The 17,601-nt window shown below is 63.3% G+C and overlaps 2 protein-coding genes across 2 annotated transcripts; both read right to left on the bottom strand.

Annotated features, from left to right (window-relative positions):
- Positions 1–5,441: 5,441 nt before the first annotated feature.
- On the bottom strand, positions 5,442–8,559 carry EBI3 (Epstein-Barr virus induced 3). Its single transcript, XM_074928113.1, has 7 exons — positions 8,488–8,559; positions 7,677–7,814; positions 6,819–7,043; positions 6,607–6,724; positions 6,317–6,489; positions 5,861–6,024; positions 5,442–5,724 (listed from the first exon to the last, which is right to left on the bottom strand). Exons 2-7 carry the CDS (start codon positions 7,774–7,776, stop codon positions 5,572–5,574), a joined length of 933 nt encoding a protein of 310 aa, XP_074784214.1. The 5' UTR covers positions 7,777–7,814; positions 8,488–8,559; the 3' UTR covers positions 5,442–5,571.
- A 370-nt stretch (positions 8,560–8,929) lies between these two features.
- On the bottom strand, positions 8,930–17,514 carry ANKRD24 (ankyrin repeat domain 24). Its single transcript, XM_074927833.1, has 19 exons — positions 17,464–17,514; positions 14,920–15,050; positions 14,738–14,826; positions 14,368–14,432; positions 14,085–14,142; positions 13,934–14,004; positions 13,608–13,714; positions 13,334–13,521; positions 12,732–12,760; positions 12,470–12,562; positions 11,925–12,029; positions 11,763–11,807; positions 11,545–11,643; positions 11,395–11,467; positions 11,163–11,284; positions 9,969–11,081; positions 9,519–9,656; positions 9,360–9,425; positions 8,930–9,170 (listed from the first exon to the last, which is right to left on the bottom strand). Exons 1-19 carry the CDS (start codon positions 17,497–17,499, stop codon positions 9,093–9,095), a joined length of 2,706 nt encoding a protein of 901 aa, XP_074783934.1. The 5' UTR covers positions 17,500–17,514; the 3' UTR covers positions 8,930–9,092.
- Positions 17,515–17,601: the final 87 nt, after the last annotated feature.

Raw genomic sequence — 17,601 nt, 5'->3', positions numbered from 1 at the left:
GGCACAGAGGGGTTTTCACTCAGGCATTCTTGCAGGTTACTGTAATTGTTAAGTTACCTAATGCTGCTAAGTTACAGCAAGGCCCAGACTAAACACAGGAGCCTTGTGAAGGTGCAAGAAGATAGAGACAAGGTTTGTAACGGGTAGCTCCCCAGTGGGCCCCTTCTCCTGAGGCCAAAGAAAAAGAAAAACCCAAGCTGGAAAGGAACTATGTGAGGGCTGCCAAGCTCTCCACCCAGGAAAGTCAGGGTATGCAGGCTCCTTTCCTACCAAATCACAGTTTTTTTAGTTACACACTCCCTGTCTGCCACTAGCTGGGTTGCTGGCATTCAAAAACCCAGCTAAATCACATTATGACATAGCAACAAAAAAGCACACGCACTCTCACAGTGACCCTAGTGATTCCCTTCACGCAGGTCCCTTCCACAACACGCTCAGAGCCAATCTAGACCTGCTGGGAAAGGATCTCATGAAACTTTGGTTCACAGTTTCATTGACTGAGGGCTGGTCTTGCAGTTGCGTATGTTCTCATGTTCCCAGAGAGCTATACTGTTCCAGCTATGGAAATACAATAACCGAGCACACACCAACCGCCTCAGGTCGCTCGCCTTGTATTCCAAAAACTCAGCTTCCATAAAGAAATTAATAAAGTGGTCTATTTGCAGAAATAGAATCTGAATGTAAATGATGGAGAAACATCTGTGAAAGTTTTGAGAGCTGCCAGGCAACAATAAAAAAGTGCCCTGCCAAGGACATTTTTTAATCAGAATCCAAATTCAAAGATTTCTTGTTCAGAAGGTATGAAGAGCAAACAAACAAAAACTACACATGATGTTCAGATGACAGAAACCATCCTGTAAAATCTCTCATGAATTTGCCATCACATTTTAGAAAGAATGTGCAGTTTATGCCTTTTTAAAACTGATTTTAGAAAGCAATGGCTTTATTAAGATCTAAATCAAGAAAAAGCTTAAAGATCTTTTTTAATATTAACTATTTCCATTCCAGTGGAGGTATTACTTATTAGCATCGTGCTAAAGATATGGAAATTTCAGAGCAAGGCTAATGTCCTCCCTGAGGTTGTACTCTGATGCAAGTGATAGAGCCAGGAAGAAGAATAACTGGACCTGGCTTTTAAGTATTAAGTGACTCTGCCTCCCTGAAATAAGTAATATAAATAATTTTTTTCTTGCTCAAAGAGCAGAATTCACAAAATGCAAAGGAAAACGGGACGTGGAGTTTTGTCCCTGTATGTATAATCATTTTTTGCCATTGCAAGACCTTGTGAACACACATTCCTATCCTACACACGTTACTGACCCATTAGTTGCTCTAAACTGCACAGACTTCCCATCCCAGAGACCCGATTTCACTCCATACACCACAGTACTAATTCAAAGGCTGTTTGGCTTATCCAATTGCACCAGGAAAGCCCAGGTGTTCAGCCCAGCCAGTTTGGAGTCTCTTAGAGCGCTCCGGATCACCGAATGGACACACAATGGCCGATTGTCAGCGTGAGGCCAAAGGGAGCTGACACTTTCCCAGAGAAAAATGCCTTTGCTGTGTGTTTGGAAGGTTATACAGCTGTAAGTCAGACACAGAAGGAGCTGAAACCCTGGAGGGATTATTGCCTCAAACACACATGTGCTATGGAAGGAAGCTCTCCCGTGGACTGACATACCATTAACTCCTGCTGGTGGGAGCCCATTCCTATGGCTAGAAGTCCTTTACAGCCTCAAACTGCTGGTTGCTTGTCCTGCAGATAACTCTTGTCTCATCCCTGACCTAGTGACTTGGCCTGGATTGTATTTATTTTCTCATTTTATAAGAAACAGGCTCTTCTCTGAACTCATTATTGGTGGGAATAGTGGTGTGGTGCAAGGCTGAGACCCACACTGCACAATATCAAATACTCGAGCGGGAGAACTGGGACTTTGTCCAACATGCCGTCTATCTTCCTGGGAAAAATCTCGGCTCTACACTCTCCCAATCGTGCCATCAGCTGGAGCAAGATGGAACTTCACTGCACAAGAAGAACGAGCCCTTCTCCCAGATGCCCTTTAAGGACAGCGAGCGCTGCCAAGGCCCAGGAAGGCTCTGGGTCTCTGTGAAGGGCAGGACACTGCTCAGGCTCCTCCAAAGCCAGGTGAAGGTGCCAAGAAAATGTGGAGGGCAGCAGGGCCCTGGCAAAGCCCGGTAAAAGCCCTGGTGCTCTCTGAAAGGTAGCAGGGCTCTGCCTGAGCACTGGCAACGCCTGGCAAAGGACTCGGAGAACTCTGGAGAGATGCATGGCTCCTTGCGGGTCCTGGCAAAGGCCAGCAAGAGCCCCAGGGCTCTCTGGAGGGCAGCAGGACCCTGCCTGGTTCCCTGGCAAAGCCCAGAGAAAGCCCCAGGACTCTCGGGGTGGCAGGAGAGCCTTGCCCAGGCTTTGGCTAAACATGGAAAAGGACCCAGGGAAATCTGAAAGGAAGCAGGGCTCCTTGCAAGTACCAGCAAAGCCCAGCAAAGGCCCTGGGGCTCTCTGGAGGCCAGCAGGACCTCTTGAGCACCCTGAAAAAGGGCTGCGCTGGGGTGAGGGTGCTTGTGGGGCTCTGTGCTTGCTCTGTCACCCTGAGGCCCTCACCCCCACCAGAGCCCAGGTCCAAAACAGAGACCCACCACCTCGGGTTCCCCCACAGAAATGGCCAGGACCAAAAGGTATTGGTGGCCCTCACCTTCCTTTGCTCAGGGGCACAATGAGGAACTCCCGGTGGGATCTGAGCAGAGTACAGCTGCCATCACAGGGCAAGGGACTGAGTAGAGCCATCCTAGACAGCACAGGGGACAACTGCTCCCGGGCACAAAAAACACCTCAGGAGGGGTTTGTGAGGGAAAAAGAGGGATCCGAAGGGTTAAAAGACGGCTGTGGAGCGCAAGAACTCGGGCCTTGTGATGGAAGGAGGGAGGTGCTGAAGGGGGGCAGAGGGACAAAAGGCAGCTTAAAAGAAAAACGTAAGGGTTTGCGGAGGGAACCTGAGAGAGGAAGAGGAGTTCAGAGAGAACCACGCCAGAGACTCCAGCTCCTGAGATGGCGGCGGGTGCCCGGGGGCAGCCTGGCAGCCAGGACCAGCCTCCAGCCGCCGGCCTTCCCCGCGGACCGACCCGGCCCGGCCGCCGCCCGGCGCTGCGCGGCGCAGGCGGGACCCCGCCGCCGAGGGGGGGGGCGCAGTGCGCATGCGCCACGCGGGCGGCAGCGGCGCCAGGCCCAGATCTCGCGAGAGCGGCGGCGCGGCGGGGGCCCGTCCTGCGCATGCGCACAGCGCCCGGCTGCAGCACGGGCGCGCGGCCGCGGGGGGGCGCCACGAGAGCGGCCGCTCGCCTTGCGCATGCGCGAACAGCGCCGCCTGCCGGCCGCGCCGCCACGCACCACGAGGAGGCAGCAGCGGGCCCTGCAGAGCCCCGGCGCTTGGGCCGGGCCAGGGCGGGTCTGCAAGCTGCCCTGCCTCCCTCCAGAGAGACACGGGGCTTGGGCCGGGCTTAGCCAGGGTCTGCAAGCTGCCCTGCCTCCCTCCAGAGAGGCTTTGAGCTTGGGCCGGGCTTAGCCAGGGTCTGCAAGCTGCCCTGCCTCCCTCCAGAGAGGCTTTGGGCTTGGGCCAGGTTTAGCCAGGATCTGCAAGCTGCCCTGCCTCCCTCCAGAGAGGCTTTGGGCTTGGGCCGGGCTTAGCCAGGGTCTGCAAGCTGCCCTGCCTCCCTCCAGAGAGGCTTTGGGCTTGGGCCGGGCTTAGCCAGGGTCTGCAACCTGCCCTGCCTCCCTCCAGAGAGGCTTTGGGCTTGGGCCAGGTTTAGCCAGGGTCTGCAAGCTGCCCTGCCTCCCTCCAGAGAGGCTTTGGGCTTGGACCAGGTTTAGCCAGGATCTGCAAGCTGCCCTGCCTCCCTCCAGAGAGGCTTTGGGCTTGGGCCGGGCTTAGCCAGGGTCTGCAAGCTGCCCTGCCTCCCTCCAGAGAGGCTTTGGGCTTGGGCCGGGCTTAGCCAGGGTCTGCAAGCTGCCCTGCCTCCCTCCAGAGAGGCTTTGGGCTTGGGCCAGGTTTAGCCAGGATCTGCAAGCTGCCCTGCCTCCCTCCAGAGAGACTTTGGGCTTGGGCCGGGCTTAGCCAGGGTCTGCAAGCTGCCCTGCCTCCCTCCAGAGAGGCTTTGGGCTTGGGCCAGGTTTAGCCAGGATCTGCAAGCTGCCCTGCCTCCCTCCAGAGAGGCTTTGGGCTTGGGCCAGGTTTAGCCAGGGTCTGCAACCTGCCCTGCCTCCCTCCAGAGAGGCTTTGGGCTTGGGCCAGGTTTAGCCAGGGTCTGCAAGCTGCCCTGCCTCCCTCCAGAGAGGCTTTGGGCTTGGACCAGGTTTAGCCAGGATCTGCAAGCTGCCCTGCCTCCCTCCAGAGAGGCTTTGGGCTTGGGCCGGGCTTAGCCAGGGTCTGCAAGCTGCCCTGCCTCCCTCCAGAGAGGCTTTGGGCTTGGGCCGGGCTTAGCCAGGGTCTGCAAGCTGCCCTGCCTCCCTCCAGAGAGGCTTTGGGCTTGGGCCAGGTTTAGCCAGGATCTGCAAGCTGCCCTGCCTCCCTCCAGAGAGACTTTGGGCTTGGGCCGGGCTTAGCCAGGGTCTGCAAGCTGCCCTGCCTCCCTCCAGAGAGGCTTTGGGCTTGGGCCAGGTTTAGCCAGGATCTGCAAGCTGCCCTGCCTCCCTCCAGAGAGGCTTTGGGCTTGGGCCGGGCTTAGCCAGAGACTGCAAACTGAACTGCCTCCCTCCAGAGAGCCCCAGAGCTTAGGCCAGGCTTAGCCAGGGTCTGCAAGCTGCCTGCTGCCTTCAAAAGCCCTGGGGCTTAGACTGGGCTTAGCCATGGTCCAGACCAGGCCCTTCTGCACTCCAGAGCTCCCCAGGGCCTCAGCCAGGCTTTGAAAGGGACCGGGCAGGGCCCTGCTGCCCTCCACAGTGTCCCAGGGATTATTTTGCCAGAGATTGTTTCTCTCCTCCTTTCCCCTCTCTTTCCGCATTGTCTTCTCTTCGGCCAAGACTTTCTCAGCTTTCAAGCCGCAAGTGGTTCTGTGCTCCACGGGTCCTAGAAACCACCTCACGCTATGGAGAGGGACCTCGGGGACCACACAGGCATGGGGGGGGCCAGTGCGGGCCATGGCAGGGTCACAGGGACCAGCTGAGCCCACACCAAGGCCTTAGGGGGGGCAAAGTGACCAGTCTGGACCCTCCTCAGGGACCAGTCCAGGCCATTACGGACCAGTTGAGGTGACTGGGGCCGATTGGAGCCCATGCCCTCCCCTCTGCCCATGGCCAGCGCCAGCCTGGCCCCATCTGGCCTTAGTGGCAGCAAAGGGCCCGTCCCTCGGCTGCTTCACGGAGAACGTGACAAGGACGGGATGGGGACCAGAGCCTCAAGCTGGTTTATTGCCCGTTTCTGGTGGGTCCCTCCAGCGCGAGTGGCTCCACACTGCTGGGGGCACGGGGACAGCGTGTGGCTGTGGCACGTAGGGTCCCTCAGCAGGACAGGGCAGAGGAGCAGGACGGGGAAGGGGACGCTGGCCCTGCTCTGCCTCTCACGGCTCCGTCCAGGGCGTCCCCGAGGCCGGGAGGCTCCAGGCGCTGAACTCCCCAGAGTCTGTGAGGTCTTTGGCGGCCACCTGGATGTGGTGGAGGGTCCCGGGTTGCACACCCGTCAGGGTGTAGGATGTCTGCTCGTACGGCCCGATCTAGGGGTAGAGCAGGGTTAGGGGCACCCATGGGGCGAGGGGACAGGACACAGCCTTGCTCGGGGACGCACCCCTCAGCTGTGCCTCAGTTTACCTCGTGTGGGAGGGTGGGGGAAGCAGCGGGGGTGGGCAGTACCGTTTTGGTGAAGGAACCCTCCTCCTGGGCATAGCGGATGCGATACTTCAGCGGGAAGTACTCTGGGAAGGGCCAGGACCTGGGTGGGCTCCACTCCAGCAGCAGCTTCTTGGTCTCCCCAGGGATGGGTGAGACCCGCAGGTCCTCGGGAGGGTCCGGCTTTACTAACGAAGCAGGGAGACAATGACGGTGATGGGGGGATCCGGCACAGGGCTGCTGGGGACAGTGACATCGTGTCCACCAGCCCCGTTAACTGAGCTGTGCAATCCAGGCTGCAGGGACAGCCTGAGACCCAGCAAATCATTGCACTGATGTTTCTGTATCCCAATAGGGGAGCAAACCGGAGGGGAAAGGCCCAGAAGGCTGGATTAGACCCAGGCCCAGGTTGTGGGAAGGTGGGGGGGTTAAGTAGGAGGGGTCTGTGGGGGGATCCAGGCTGGTCCCAGCAGCACTCACTGATGTTCTCCAGGAGGAAGGGCAGGACTCTGGAGGCAGCGCCCAGGGGGTTCACGGCCGTCACGTTCACCACGTAGGGGGTGAGGGAGAACATCTGCATGTCCCCAAAGGAGCAGCTCCGCGGCCCTGTGAGGATGCACTCGCCCACCTCGGTGGCCCCCCCCACGCTGTGCCTGGGGGGGGTGAAGGGGGGGAGCTGGGCAAGGGGCAAACTGCCCTGCCTGCAGGCTCACGTGTGATGTAGGCACAGGGCCGGGGGGCTTAGCCAGGGCTTGGGGCCCCCCACTGACCTGTACGTGGCCACGAAGTCAGTGTCCAGCAGCGGCTCGGGGGCCAGCACCCAGGAGCAGTTCACTGCCTGCGGGTAGCTGATGGCCCAGCACTCGAGGACAGGCAGTGCAGGGGGATCTGGGGCAGGGGATGGTCATCACCCCACTGCCACCCTCCCCAGGGGACCCCCAGCCGGCAGTGGGGGCCATGGGGGGGGGTCTGGGTCACTCACAGCCCAGCCGCAGGCAGATGGTGGCCCAGGTCTCGCCGGTGCCAGGGTGGTGGCAGCTGTAGTGGCCCTCGTGGGCCAGGCTGGCATTGGGGAGGGCCAGCCCCGGAGCAGGGTACGTCCCCAGGACTGTCCCCTCCCGGTGCCACTCAGCCGACCCCCCCGCTGCAGCCGGGCACCGCAGCAGCACCTCGGTGCCCAGGGTGCCGTGCTGCAGGGCGCAGCGGCCTGCGGGACGTGGCAGTGGGCATGGCACAGCCCCCCCACCTCCCGCTGCGGTCACCGGCAGGGAGGGGGGCCAAGGGGACACTCCACAGCCGGGACAGCAAGTGGAAGGCGGTGACAGTGGGGCAGGAAGGGTCTGTGCCTCCCTGGGCCCCCCAGCTCTGTTCCCAGCACCTTGCTGCCTGTCTCTCCCCAATGCCTCCAGCCCCTGCGCCTCTGTCCTCCGTCCCCTCATGTCCCCAGGCCCCCCATGTCCCTGTTTCTCCATCATCAGTCCCCCCATGTCCCCAGTCCCTCCCATGTCCCTACATTTCCATCCTTAGGTGCCCTGTAATTCTGTCCTCGGTCCCCTCAGTGCTCCTGTATCTCCATCACTGCCCCCTCCATCTCCATCCCCAGCACTCCCAGTCTGCCCAGTCCTGCTGTCTCCAGTCCCCCCAGATCCCCCCAGACCTCCATTCCACACCCCAGCCCCTCTATCCCTGGTCCCCCATGCCCCCATACTTCTGCCCCCAGCCCTCCCAGTGCCCCCCACCTCATATCTCTGTCCCCAGCCCGCCCATCCCCCCAGTTCCCCCCATACCTCCATCCCAGCTGCCCCAATCCCTCCATCCCCAGTCCCACATGCCCCCATACCTCTGTCCCCATCGTCCCCGTCCCCGGTGCTGCCTGCCGTGCCGTTGTAGGGAAGGGTGCAGACGGGTGCCACAAAAGCCACCACCCAAAGCCACTTCATGTCAGGGAGACTCAGCGGAGCTGCCCGGATCCAGGGACCTGATGGGGGACAGTCAGGACGGTCAAACCCCAGGGCAGGGGACAGCAGGGACACCACGGCCACAGGTCCCCAGGTGATCCAGGGACATCACCCTAAAGCCAGGGGGTTCAAACCCATCCCCAGGACACCCCACAGTGCCATGCCTCAGTTTCCCCTCTGACCTTGCCACACGCCCTGGGGACAGGGACGGTTTCTCGTTGGAGTGGCCAGATCCTGCTGCCAGGAAGGAGGAGGGGACAGAGGCCGGAGTGTGACCGTGTGTGACTGGGGTTTCCCACAGGGACCTGTGGCCACCCCCGCGGTCCTGTGCCCAGAACTGGGGTGTTGGGTCACTCTGACCTTGGCCAGGGAAGGAGCCAGCGCCCTTGGACGGCCCCCACCTCCCAGGGCACCTGGGGAGGGACTGTGCCTCACAAAGACCCCCCCAAAACCCAGCCTGTGCTCCCCACTGTGACCAAACCCAGCACCACAGGGACAGATCCTGCCCTTGTCATCGCCCACCCTGGCTGCAGGCTGGCTCAGCCCCACGGCGGGGACAGGCCTGGCCCTCCCAGGAATACATGGACGAGGGGCCCCCCACGGTGCCCCCCAAGCCAGGCGTCGTGGAGCCACCCCCTAGCCCCCGACACCCCGCTGTGCCCCACGGGGCGCCCTGTCCCCCGTCACGCTCACCGCAGCAGGGCCAGGCCTCTGGGAGCAGCAGCTCTGTCGCTGCCCGTGCGGGAAGCCGCAGCCCCGGCCGGCCTCAGCCCACTTCCTCGCGCAGGAAACGCCGTCCCCAGTGGGGACCCGCCGCCCAGCGCGGCTCCGCAGGGATCCCCACGCACGGGGCCTCTGCCTGCCCCCGACCCGCAGGAAAGCGGTTTTAGCTCTGGCCAAGAAGATTCCAACCCTTGCCACGCCACCACCCCGCTTCCTTCACAGTCACCCGCTTCCATCTGGGGACATCGGGGCTGGAGGAGCTGATGGCACCGATCCCCCACTGTCCCCAGCTCCGCCAGCCTCCCCCTCAGCCCCAGCACCCGTGTCCCCGTGCCCACCCGTGTCCCCTACAGAGATGAGCCGTCCCATTAGCGTGAATATAAATACTTTATTGCTGCTGTGCTGGGGTGTGGGGGGCAGCAGGGGGGCTGGTGGGTGTGGAGGTGCGCGTGGCAGTGACAGGGTGCTGCCTGGAGAAGCAAAAGGGCACAGAGGGTGCTATCACGGGTCTGGCCCCCCAGGCGTGTCACTGGCTGTGCCACCGACCCCTGCGGCACCGCCGTGCCGGCAGGGGCTCATCTGCCCTGCTCCTGCAGCCGCTGCATCCGCAGGATCTGGCACAGGAGTTTCTGCACGTCCTCATCCATGTGGCCCTGGGGTAGAGGGGACATTGGTGGGGATGTCAGAGGGGACACTGGGGAGTCTCTGTGTGGGGGTTGGCACCTGGATCCAGCCCCTTGGCTGCCTCCCACATGCAGGTGGGCACCGAGGCGTGGCTGGCTGGCGCCCCAGTCGCCCATCCCAGTGTCCCCAATTCCCCCCCAGCCACGTCCCCATCTCACCTGCACTGCGTAGAGGAGGTGGCTCCGGTACAGCGTCACCACCTTGCTGTGCCGCTTTTCTGTCTCCTGCAAGAGAGGAGAGGGTTTGAGCACGGGGCCAGGGGCTTCTGGAAGCCCAGAGCTCACCAGGTGACGGCCACAAGATCCCCCAGTACCCACCACCAGCTTCTCCTCCAGCGCCCGGATCTTGGCCTGGAGAGCGGCAGTGTTGGGGGGCGACTGTGGTGGTCCCCGGGACTCGGGGAGGACATTCAGGGCTTCCTTCAGCCTGAAAACCTCCTTGGAGAGCTCAGTGATCTGCACGGCACACACAGGTTACAGGCACCGAGAGCCCCAACTCCCCAGGGTCCACCTCGGGTGGCCCCTGTGCCTGGCAGGGGCAAAGCTGGGGCTCTCCCACCCCCCCAGCCCCTGGTTTCAGTCTTGGATTGGGGAGGGAAAAAACGGGGAACAGGCAGGAGAGTCCGCAGCGGGGGGGTGGGGAACACTTCCGTGTGCAAGCGTGCGTCTGTGTGCAGGTGCGTGCAAACACATGTGCTTGTGTGCAGCGCCCAGGCCATCACGTCCCCTCCCAGAAGCCCCCTCCGACACCTCGTCCCTGTCCCCTACCTTCCTGTCCCTCTCCCTGACCAGCCGGGCCGAGTCCTCGGCGTGACCGTGGAGCTCCCGCAGCCTCCGCGCCTCGTCCTGCGCCTCCGCCAGCTGCTTCTGCGCGGCGGCCAGACGCTCCTCAGCCGCCTGCCGCTCGCTCTTCATGAAGAGCGCCTGCCGCTGCACCCGGAACACCTCCTCGCACGTCTTCTCGTGCCGCCGCGACAGCTCGCCCAGCTGCTGGGCCAATGCCGACGCCTCGGCCCGCAGCCCCGCCTGCGCCGCCTCGTGCTCTCCCCGCGGCACGGCCTCTGCCAGCTCGGCCTCCAGCCGGGCGGCCTCACGCCCCTTGGCCTCGGCCGTCGCCTCCAGCCTCGCCGCCCGCTCCCGCAGCGCCCGCGCCTGCTCCTCCAGCGCCGCCGTGGCCCGGGCGTGCTCCTCCCGCGGCACCCGGCCTTCCGCCTCCGCCTGCGCCTGCCGCAGCCGCGCCAGGGCCTCCTCGTGCTCCCGCCGCCCCACCGGCCGGGCGGCCAGCTGCTCCCGCAAGGTGCCCAGCTCGGCCTCCCTGCGACCCAGCGTCTCCCGCAGCTGCCCCAGCTGGGCCGTCACCTCCTCCTGCTGCCGCACCAGCTCCGCCACCCGTCGCTCCAGCACCCCCGGCTCCGGCTCGGGGCCGCCTGCTGCCCGCCAGTCCCGCGCCTTGGCCTCCAGCTCTCGCCGCAGGGCCTCCGCCTCCGCCTCCGCCCGGCTGCAGCGCTCCAGCAAGGCCTCCTTCTCCCTCGACGCCTCCTCCAGAGAGGCCCCCAGGGAGCCCGTCGCCTCCACTGCCTCCGCGCCGGCCTTCAAACGGGCCTGCAGCTCCTTCACCCGCCGCTCCCGCTCCTCCAGCGCCGCCTGCGCTTGCCGCAGGGCTGCCCGGGCCTCCGCCAGCTCCGGGCCTTGCTCCGAGGCCCCTCTCTGCCCCTCCGGTTGCCCACCGGCCTCGTCCCTCACACCTGTACCCCGCGGCGGCTCCAAGCGCTGCGCCCGCAACCGCTCCAGCTCGCGTTGGAGGGCGTTGTATCGGCTGGCGGGCACGAAGTCCCCTGGGGTGGACGAGCTGCTTTCGTCCCTCTCGTAGTTCTCCAGCACCTGCCGAGGAGACGGTGACACCCCCGGGGGCCAGGGGACAGAGGCAGGGAGGGACAGACAGACAGACAGACAGGGACTTGCCTGTATTTTCTCCCTCAGCTCCTTGTTCTGCACGGTGAGGGACTGCACCTGCCCCTGCAGTGTGGCCAGCAGCTCCTCGGCCGAGGGGCTCAGCGTCTTCTTGGAGAGCAGCAGCTCTGCCCCTGCGGGGTGCAGGGACTCTGGTGCTGTGCCCCCACTCCCCGCCGTGGGGTTCCACCTCCCCAAGGGCTGCGCAGCCCCACAGGGGCCCTGGGAAAGAGCAGGGTCCTACCTGGGAACTCCAGCGGGTCTCCTTCCTCGTCCTGCAGCGTCTCGATGTCATAGCTTGTGTTTTCCTTCTCGTTCTGGGGGTGCAGAGTGGCAGGGGTCAGCCCCAGGCGCACCCCAGCCCCCAGCACTGCCAGCTGCTACCCACACCTACCTCCAGCGAGGACAAGCGGCTCCGCAGAGCCTCCACCTCCTTGCCCAGCCGCTCCTTCTCACCATCACGTGCCGCCAGCCGCTTCTCCAGCTCCTGGATCTGTGGGGCAGGACACGGGCATGGGGTCCCTTTTGCTCCCAGCAGAGTCCCGATGGCATCCCCAGCACCGGGACCCCTCAGCGAGCCAAGGCCACCCCTGACCTCTTCGCTGGCCTCACCTGCTTCTCCATGGAGCGCAGGGAGCCCTCGTCCAGCTCTGCCCGCTAGCAGGACACCGAGAGAAAACAGGGCGGGATAAATGCTGTCCCCATCCCACCCGTCCCCTCCGCTCCCGAGGGACGCGGTGGCATCTCCCCGGTGACCCCGCAGCTCGCTGGTACCTCCCGCCTCTGCTTCTCCTGCTGCTCCAAGCCCCGGATCTTCTGCAAGAACTGGGCCCTCTCCTGCCGCAGCCGCACAATCTCCTCGTAGGCGTCCCGGTCCTCCTGCGGCCCCAAACCTCAGCGCCGGGCACTGCCGGCCCCCTGCCCGCTGCCAGCCCCCTCCCGCCCACCCTCACCGCGGGGGCTGTGGCAGGCTGAGCCCCGCCAGGCTCAGTGGCCACTCTCCAGAGACAAGGGACAGCTCTGGCAGGGCATGGACCCCTCCACCGCCAGCGCAGCCCCCCAGGTGAGGGGTGTTTTGGGCCCGTGGGGTGGATAGAAGGGGGCTGATGGCCCCCACCCTGCCGACAGGAGCAGCTTGGGGTCTGGGGTGCTGCAGACACCCTGGGAGTGGGGATGAAGCCTCGGGTGCAGCTCAGGCCAGCCCATGAGCATCCCTGCCACTGCCGGGGTGGGTGAAGCTGGAAAAGTTTCCCTGAGCTGGCCACGGTTTGGCTACCAATGGGGTACGGACGGGGAGCCAAGGGGGACCCATCGCTCACCTGGCTGGGGGTGCCCAGGGGAGGCAGAGGGGCCTTCCTCTTCCTCGGGGTGCCGCTCTTCTCCCTGACAGACGACTGGCTGGGTGAAGACGTCTGTGGAGGCACCAGGGCAGAAGGTATATAAACATATAAACACATATAAACTGGCCTCCCTCCTTCCTGACCTTCACCTTGGAGGGTCCCAGGGCTCCCAGGAACCCCCTACCAGGGGCTGGGGCCAGGCCAGCCATGATGAGAGGTGGGCAGCCAGGCAGGCCCTTACCTGAGACGTCTGCTCAGTTGACTCCTCTTCTGCCGGGCAGAGCAGGAGGAAAGAGAAATTGGGGAGGTTTAGGGGATTGTAGGGGTGGGCACAGCAGGCAGAGCCCGCATGGGTGCAGGGGCACCTCTGAACGTGCTCATACAGGGGTGGGCACTTGGTGGGGTACACACACACGTGTGTGCATGGGAGGCATGTACAAGGGGCACACACACAGAAAACTACATGGGTGTGTAACTGTGGGGATGCACACGCATGTGCAGACACGGGAGACACGTGCACACAGACATGCACACATAGACACACGTGCACACTGGCTGATACACATACACTTATGCCCCCGTGCTTGAAAACACGCGTGAACATGCATGTGCGAGCATGTGCAGACACTGAGACGGGCAGCGAAGGCTCAGCACCACCCCGCAGCCCTCGGCTGGTGACAGCACAGGCAAAGGTACCCCCAGCGTGTGGGAAAAGGGGGTGTGTGCCCCCCAGCCATGCCCAGCCTCTGCCAGCCCTGCCCCAAAGCACCCTGCAGGGTGAAAACACCCCCGTGGCTCCATCCCCTGTGGACAAGGAGCACTGGGGCAGCACGGCTGCCTTACCGCTGGCCCAGGACCGGCGCTGAGCAGCCTCTTGCAGGAAGTGCTGGATGAGAGCATTGCCTGTGGCCAGGCTGTAGTGTGCGGCGTCGTGACCTGTGGAGTCCACCACGGCCACTCGGGCACCGGCATTGACAAGCACCTCCACCGTCTCCACGCTGCCGTTCTCGCAGGCCAGCATCAAGGCTGTCCTGAGAGGAGAGATGAGAGCAGAGGTGAGGCGGCCCATTCCCTTTGTCTCCCCGTCCACTCCCAGTCCTCACCAGTGCAGACTCACCTCCCCTGCAGGTCCCGGCTGTTGACAGCCGCGCCGCGGTGCAGCAAGTACCGGCAGAGCTCCGAGTGGCTCATCTTGGCAGCAAGGATCAGCGGCGTGGAGCCATCCTGGGCAGGGTCAGGTTGGGTGGGGATGTGCAGATGAGCCTCGGATCTCCCCACAGAGCATCCCGCTCCTTTTATCTCCCAGATTTCCACATCCCACCCATGGTGTGTTTTCACCCCAGGTACTGCCAGCCCAGAAGCTGTTGCATTTCAGAGGCAGCCCCAGCCTGGGTCCTTGCTGTGCTGCACAGCACGGCAGGGCGAGGAGCAGAGGAATCTCACCTTGTCCTTGATGTTCAAGGGAGCCTTGAAATCACAGAGGATCTCTGAGCACGAGATGCAGCCACTGGCCGCTGGGGAGAAGGACAAAGGCTGAGTGCTCTGCCTCCCACGGGGACATGAGCAGGACGGGGCTGGCACTGTCCCCACTCACCTGCGTGGTGCAGCGCTGTTCGGCCGCTGCCATCGGCCACATCCACAGGGCAGGAGGCCTGAGGGAGAGAGCCTGGGTTACAGGACAGGGGACAGACAGACAGACTGCTTGAGTGGACGTGGCTCCTTGGCATGGTGGAGGGCTGAGAGGATGCTGGGCAGAGCTGGGAACCACCACACCAACCAATGCTACTGGTGAGGGAAGGGAGTTCAAGGACAGAAAGGACACCACGCTGGCACAGCACCCTCCCTCCCTTGCAGCACAGCATTCCCAGCCCCGGTACCTGCAGCAGCTTGCTGACGCACTGTGGGTGGCCATGCTTGGATGCCAGGTGCAGGGCAGTGTAACCTGAGGAGAAGGACAGAGGGACGGGTCAGAGAACAGACAGCGACTCTGTGGCAGAGGGGACCGGCTGGGTGACAGACGGGCAGATGGGCACACAAGAGGATCTGCTGGACTGGGGCTGAATAGGAAGGGGACGTGCCCAGAGCACCATCAGTCAGTGCTTGAGTTCCTGTAGGACACTGGGACAATTTACAGCCCCCACAGGTGTGGCCGTCCCCTCTGTCCCCTCAGCCTCAACACTGGGGAGCGCCAGTGGCCCTGGCTGGTCCATGACATTAGCCAGGGGCATGTGATGGCCATGCCCTCACCCGAGCTGTCCTTGGTCATGGCATCCACGCCGTGAGCCAGCATGGCTTCCAGGCAGTCCACGTTCCCCCGCATGGCAGCCAGGTGGAACCTGCAGCAAGACCAGGGGCTGTTGGACTCATGTCCCCAGCCCCCAGCCTTGTCCCCAGCCCTGCGTGTCCCAGGGACGTGGGTCAGCGCTTACGCAGATTTGCCCTCCGAGTCCAGCTTGGTGGGGACCAGGCCCTTGCGGACGAGGAGAGATGTCACCTTCCCGGCATCATTGTAGTCCACAGCTTGCAGGAGCTTCTCATCGTTCTTGGTCCAGTCCTGGCTCTGCAATGAAGCCAAGAGGAGGCTGTGACAGGTGTGCTGTCCCCAGGGACAGGCACAGAGTGCTGGCTGGGCTTGGGTGCCTGTCCTCGTGCCCATCTCTGTTATCTTCCACCCATCCCTGTTCCCTGGAGTGGCCATCTCTGCGCCAAGCCCTCTCCTAGGTGCTGTGGTGTCTGGCCCCGAGGTAGGGAGGGTTTAGCTGGGACAGCTGACTGGGATCAGGATCCCCTTCAGCCCCCTGCCCCAGTTTGCAGTCCACAGACCAGGAGCTGCCCCAGTTTAGCTGTGGATGGGCCGGGCTGTGACCAGCCAGGATTTGGGAGCGAGCCAACACTGCCTGGTTGTCCGTGCCCCAGGGTTTGCCCCTGCCATCCCAAAAACCCCACTGCTAAACACCCGCCTCAGCCCCACCCCTGCCCAGTTCTCCCCGCTGTTCCCAGCCCTGCTTTGGAGGGACTAAGCCAGGATGAGCACAGCTGGCAGCGAGAGCAGTTCCCCCGGGATGGCTCCAGCCTTCCAGACACAGCGCTGTCCCCACCCCTGCGCAGGACTGGGGCTGGATGGGGACTTGCTGACCCAGTGGTCCTGCGCATCCCCATCCCGCGGGAGCAACCCGCAGCGGGACAGGACCAGCACGGGAAGCCCTGGGTTCACCCCGCAGCCCGTGACGACAAACCGGAGCTCGCTGCGGCCGCGGTGGCAGGAAATGGATGTCACCTTTCTGGAGCTGCTTGCATCCTGCCCCTCGCTAGCCTGGTGCCCGGTGCCAGGCACTGGACCTGTGTCGCTGTGCCCGCCGGGTGACCCTACAAACCCTTCCAGCCTGGTGGGGCCAGGGGACCCCATCCAGGGCTGGGGAATAAACCAGTCTCCCAGGGTTACTGGGCAAACTGGGAGGGTGGTGCCTGCTCGCCCCCCCCCCCCTCTTGTCATGCAAGGACAAAGCAGGTTGGAGAGGACGCAGCCGAGCGACAGAACAGTGATGGGGACGGAGGGGGTCCAGGTGGGGTGGGGGTGACACGGCTTACCCCGGAGGACGTGACCAAAGGGGAGTGGAGATGGAGGACAGGGACGTACCGCGAAGGAGGCAGCGGCACAGAGGCAGATCTGCTTCATGGTGTTGAGGAGGAGGCGGCGGGCAGCCATGCACCCCTTGCCCTCTGCCTGGGCGAGGGCAGGCTGGGGCTCCAGGCCGTGGACCCCAGACCCCAGCTCGGTCCAGCATCGCTGCCCGGGCGGGGGCCGGGTCCTGCCGCAGTGGGAGCCGGGATCCGCCTCCCTCCATCCCTCCGTCCCTCCTTCTTTCCCTCCTTCCCTCCCTCCTCAGCATCCAGAGCTCCAGGCACCCCCTCATCCCTGCCACGGAGCAGGTACCAAGGTCCCGGTCAGGGACCAGTCTGGGTGCTAGTCCCAGATCAAGTGGTTGTGGGGGGGGCAGCTTTCCCACCCCATGCTCAAGGGGAGGCAGCAATGCACCCCCAAACCAAGGGCGTGAGCATCCTCCTGCCACCCAGATCCTGCTCCCTGAGGAGGGGGACGTGGGACCCCTTGCCCTGCCCTGGGGGGCACAGCCTTACCTCCCCCCACAGCCCTGGGCCAAGGGAGGGGCAGGACCCCCTGCCTGCATGTCAGGAGCTCAGCAAACTCCCCTCAGGGAGGGAACCCCAAAATGCAAAGGGTCCCCGGGCAGCAGTCCTCGAAGACCTGTGGAGGTGGCAGGACAGCAGAAGCCTCTCACACCTCCCCACTCGGAGAAGTGTGGGGAAACTGAGGCACAGAGCACCCCAAGCAGGGCAGTCCACAGACTCCACGTGGGGGACTTCAACCTGTGTCCACGTGTCCCCAGTGCACATGGCAGCACTGGGGACAGCACTGTCACCCTCTGCCTAGTGTGGAGGATGGCGAGAGCCTGTGGCCCTGTGCCAGGCTGGTGCTGAATAATTGAGGAGCATTGACATGCTGGTTCCACTGGCTGTGGCAGCTGGAAAGCTGGCAGCCATCCCCAGGAAGGGGACAGGGAGGGCACCTGGGACCCACTTCCCTCTCCCTGCTGCTGCATTTTTCCTTTGCTCTGCCCCACTCCCAGCAATGGCCCTGGGAGCCCCCTTGGGTGCACCGGGAGCTCAATCCCACCAGCCAGGGCAGCAGCGCTGACCTCCATGGGGCTGCTGTCCCCATCGTGAGCAGCCACTCCACGTCCCAGGGCAGGTCGCCATGTCCCTGTGACATTGGGGACATCCTGGGGAAGATCCCAGTGTCCTCACGTCCCTGTGAAACACGGGACATCCTGGGGAAGATCCCCTTCTCCTCACGTCCCTGTGAAACTTGGGACACCCCAGGGCAGGTCCCCATGTCCCCGTGGACATCCCAGAGCAGGTCCCCGTGTCCCCACGTCCCTGGGGATGGCACTCACGTCTGCCTTCTTGAACTTGGCCTTCAGGCTCTTCATGACGGCTCCAGCCTCAGCCCTGTGGCACCTGGACAGGGGACAGCCGTGCTCGAAGGTCTCTCCCCCACCGATGTCAGCTCAGCCACCCCAAGAGCTGCTGCT

The sequence above is a fragment of the Athene noctua genome, chromosome 27 (assembly GCF_965140245.1).
Source record: "Athene noctua chromosome 27, bAthNoc1.hap1.1, whole genome shotgun sequence".
Classification (NCBI taxonomy): Eukaryota; Metazoa; Chordata; class Aves; order Strigiformes; family Strigidae; genus Athene; species Athene noctua.
The sequence above is the reverse complement of the archived record's forward strand: the minus strand, read 5'-3'. Positions and strand labels throughout refer to the sequence as shown.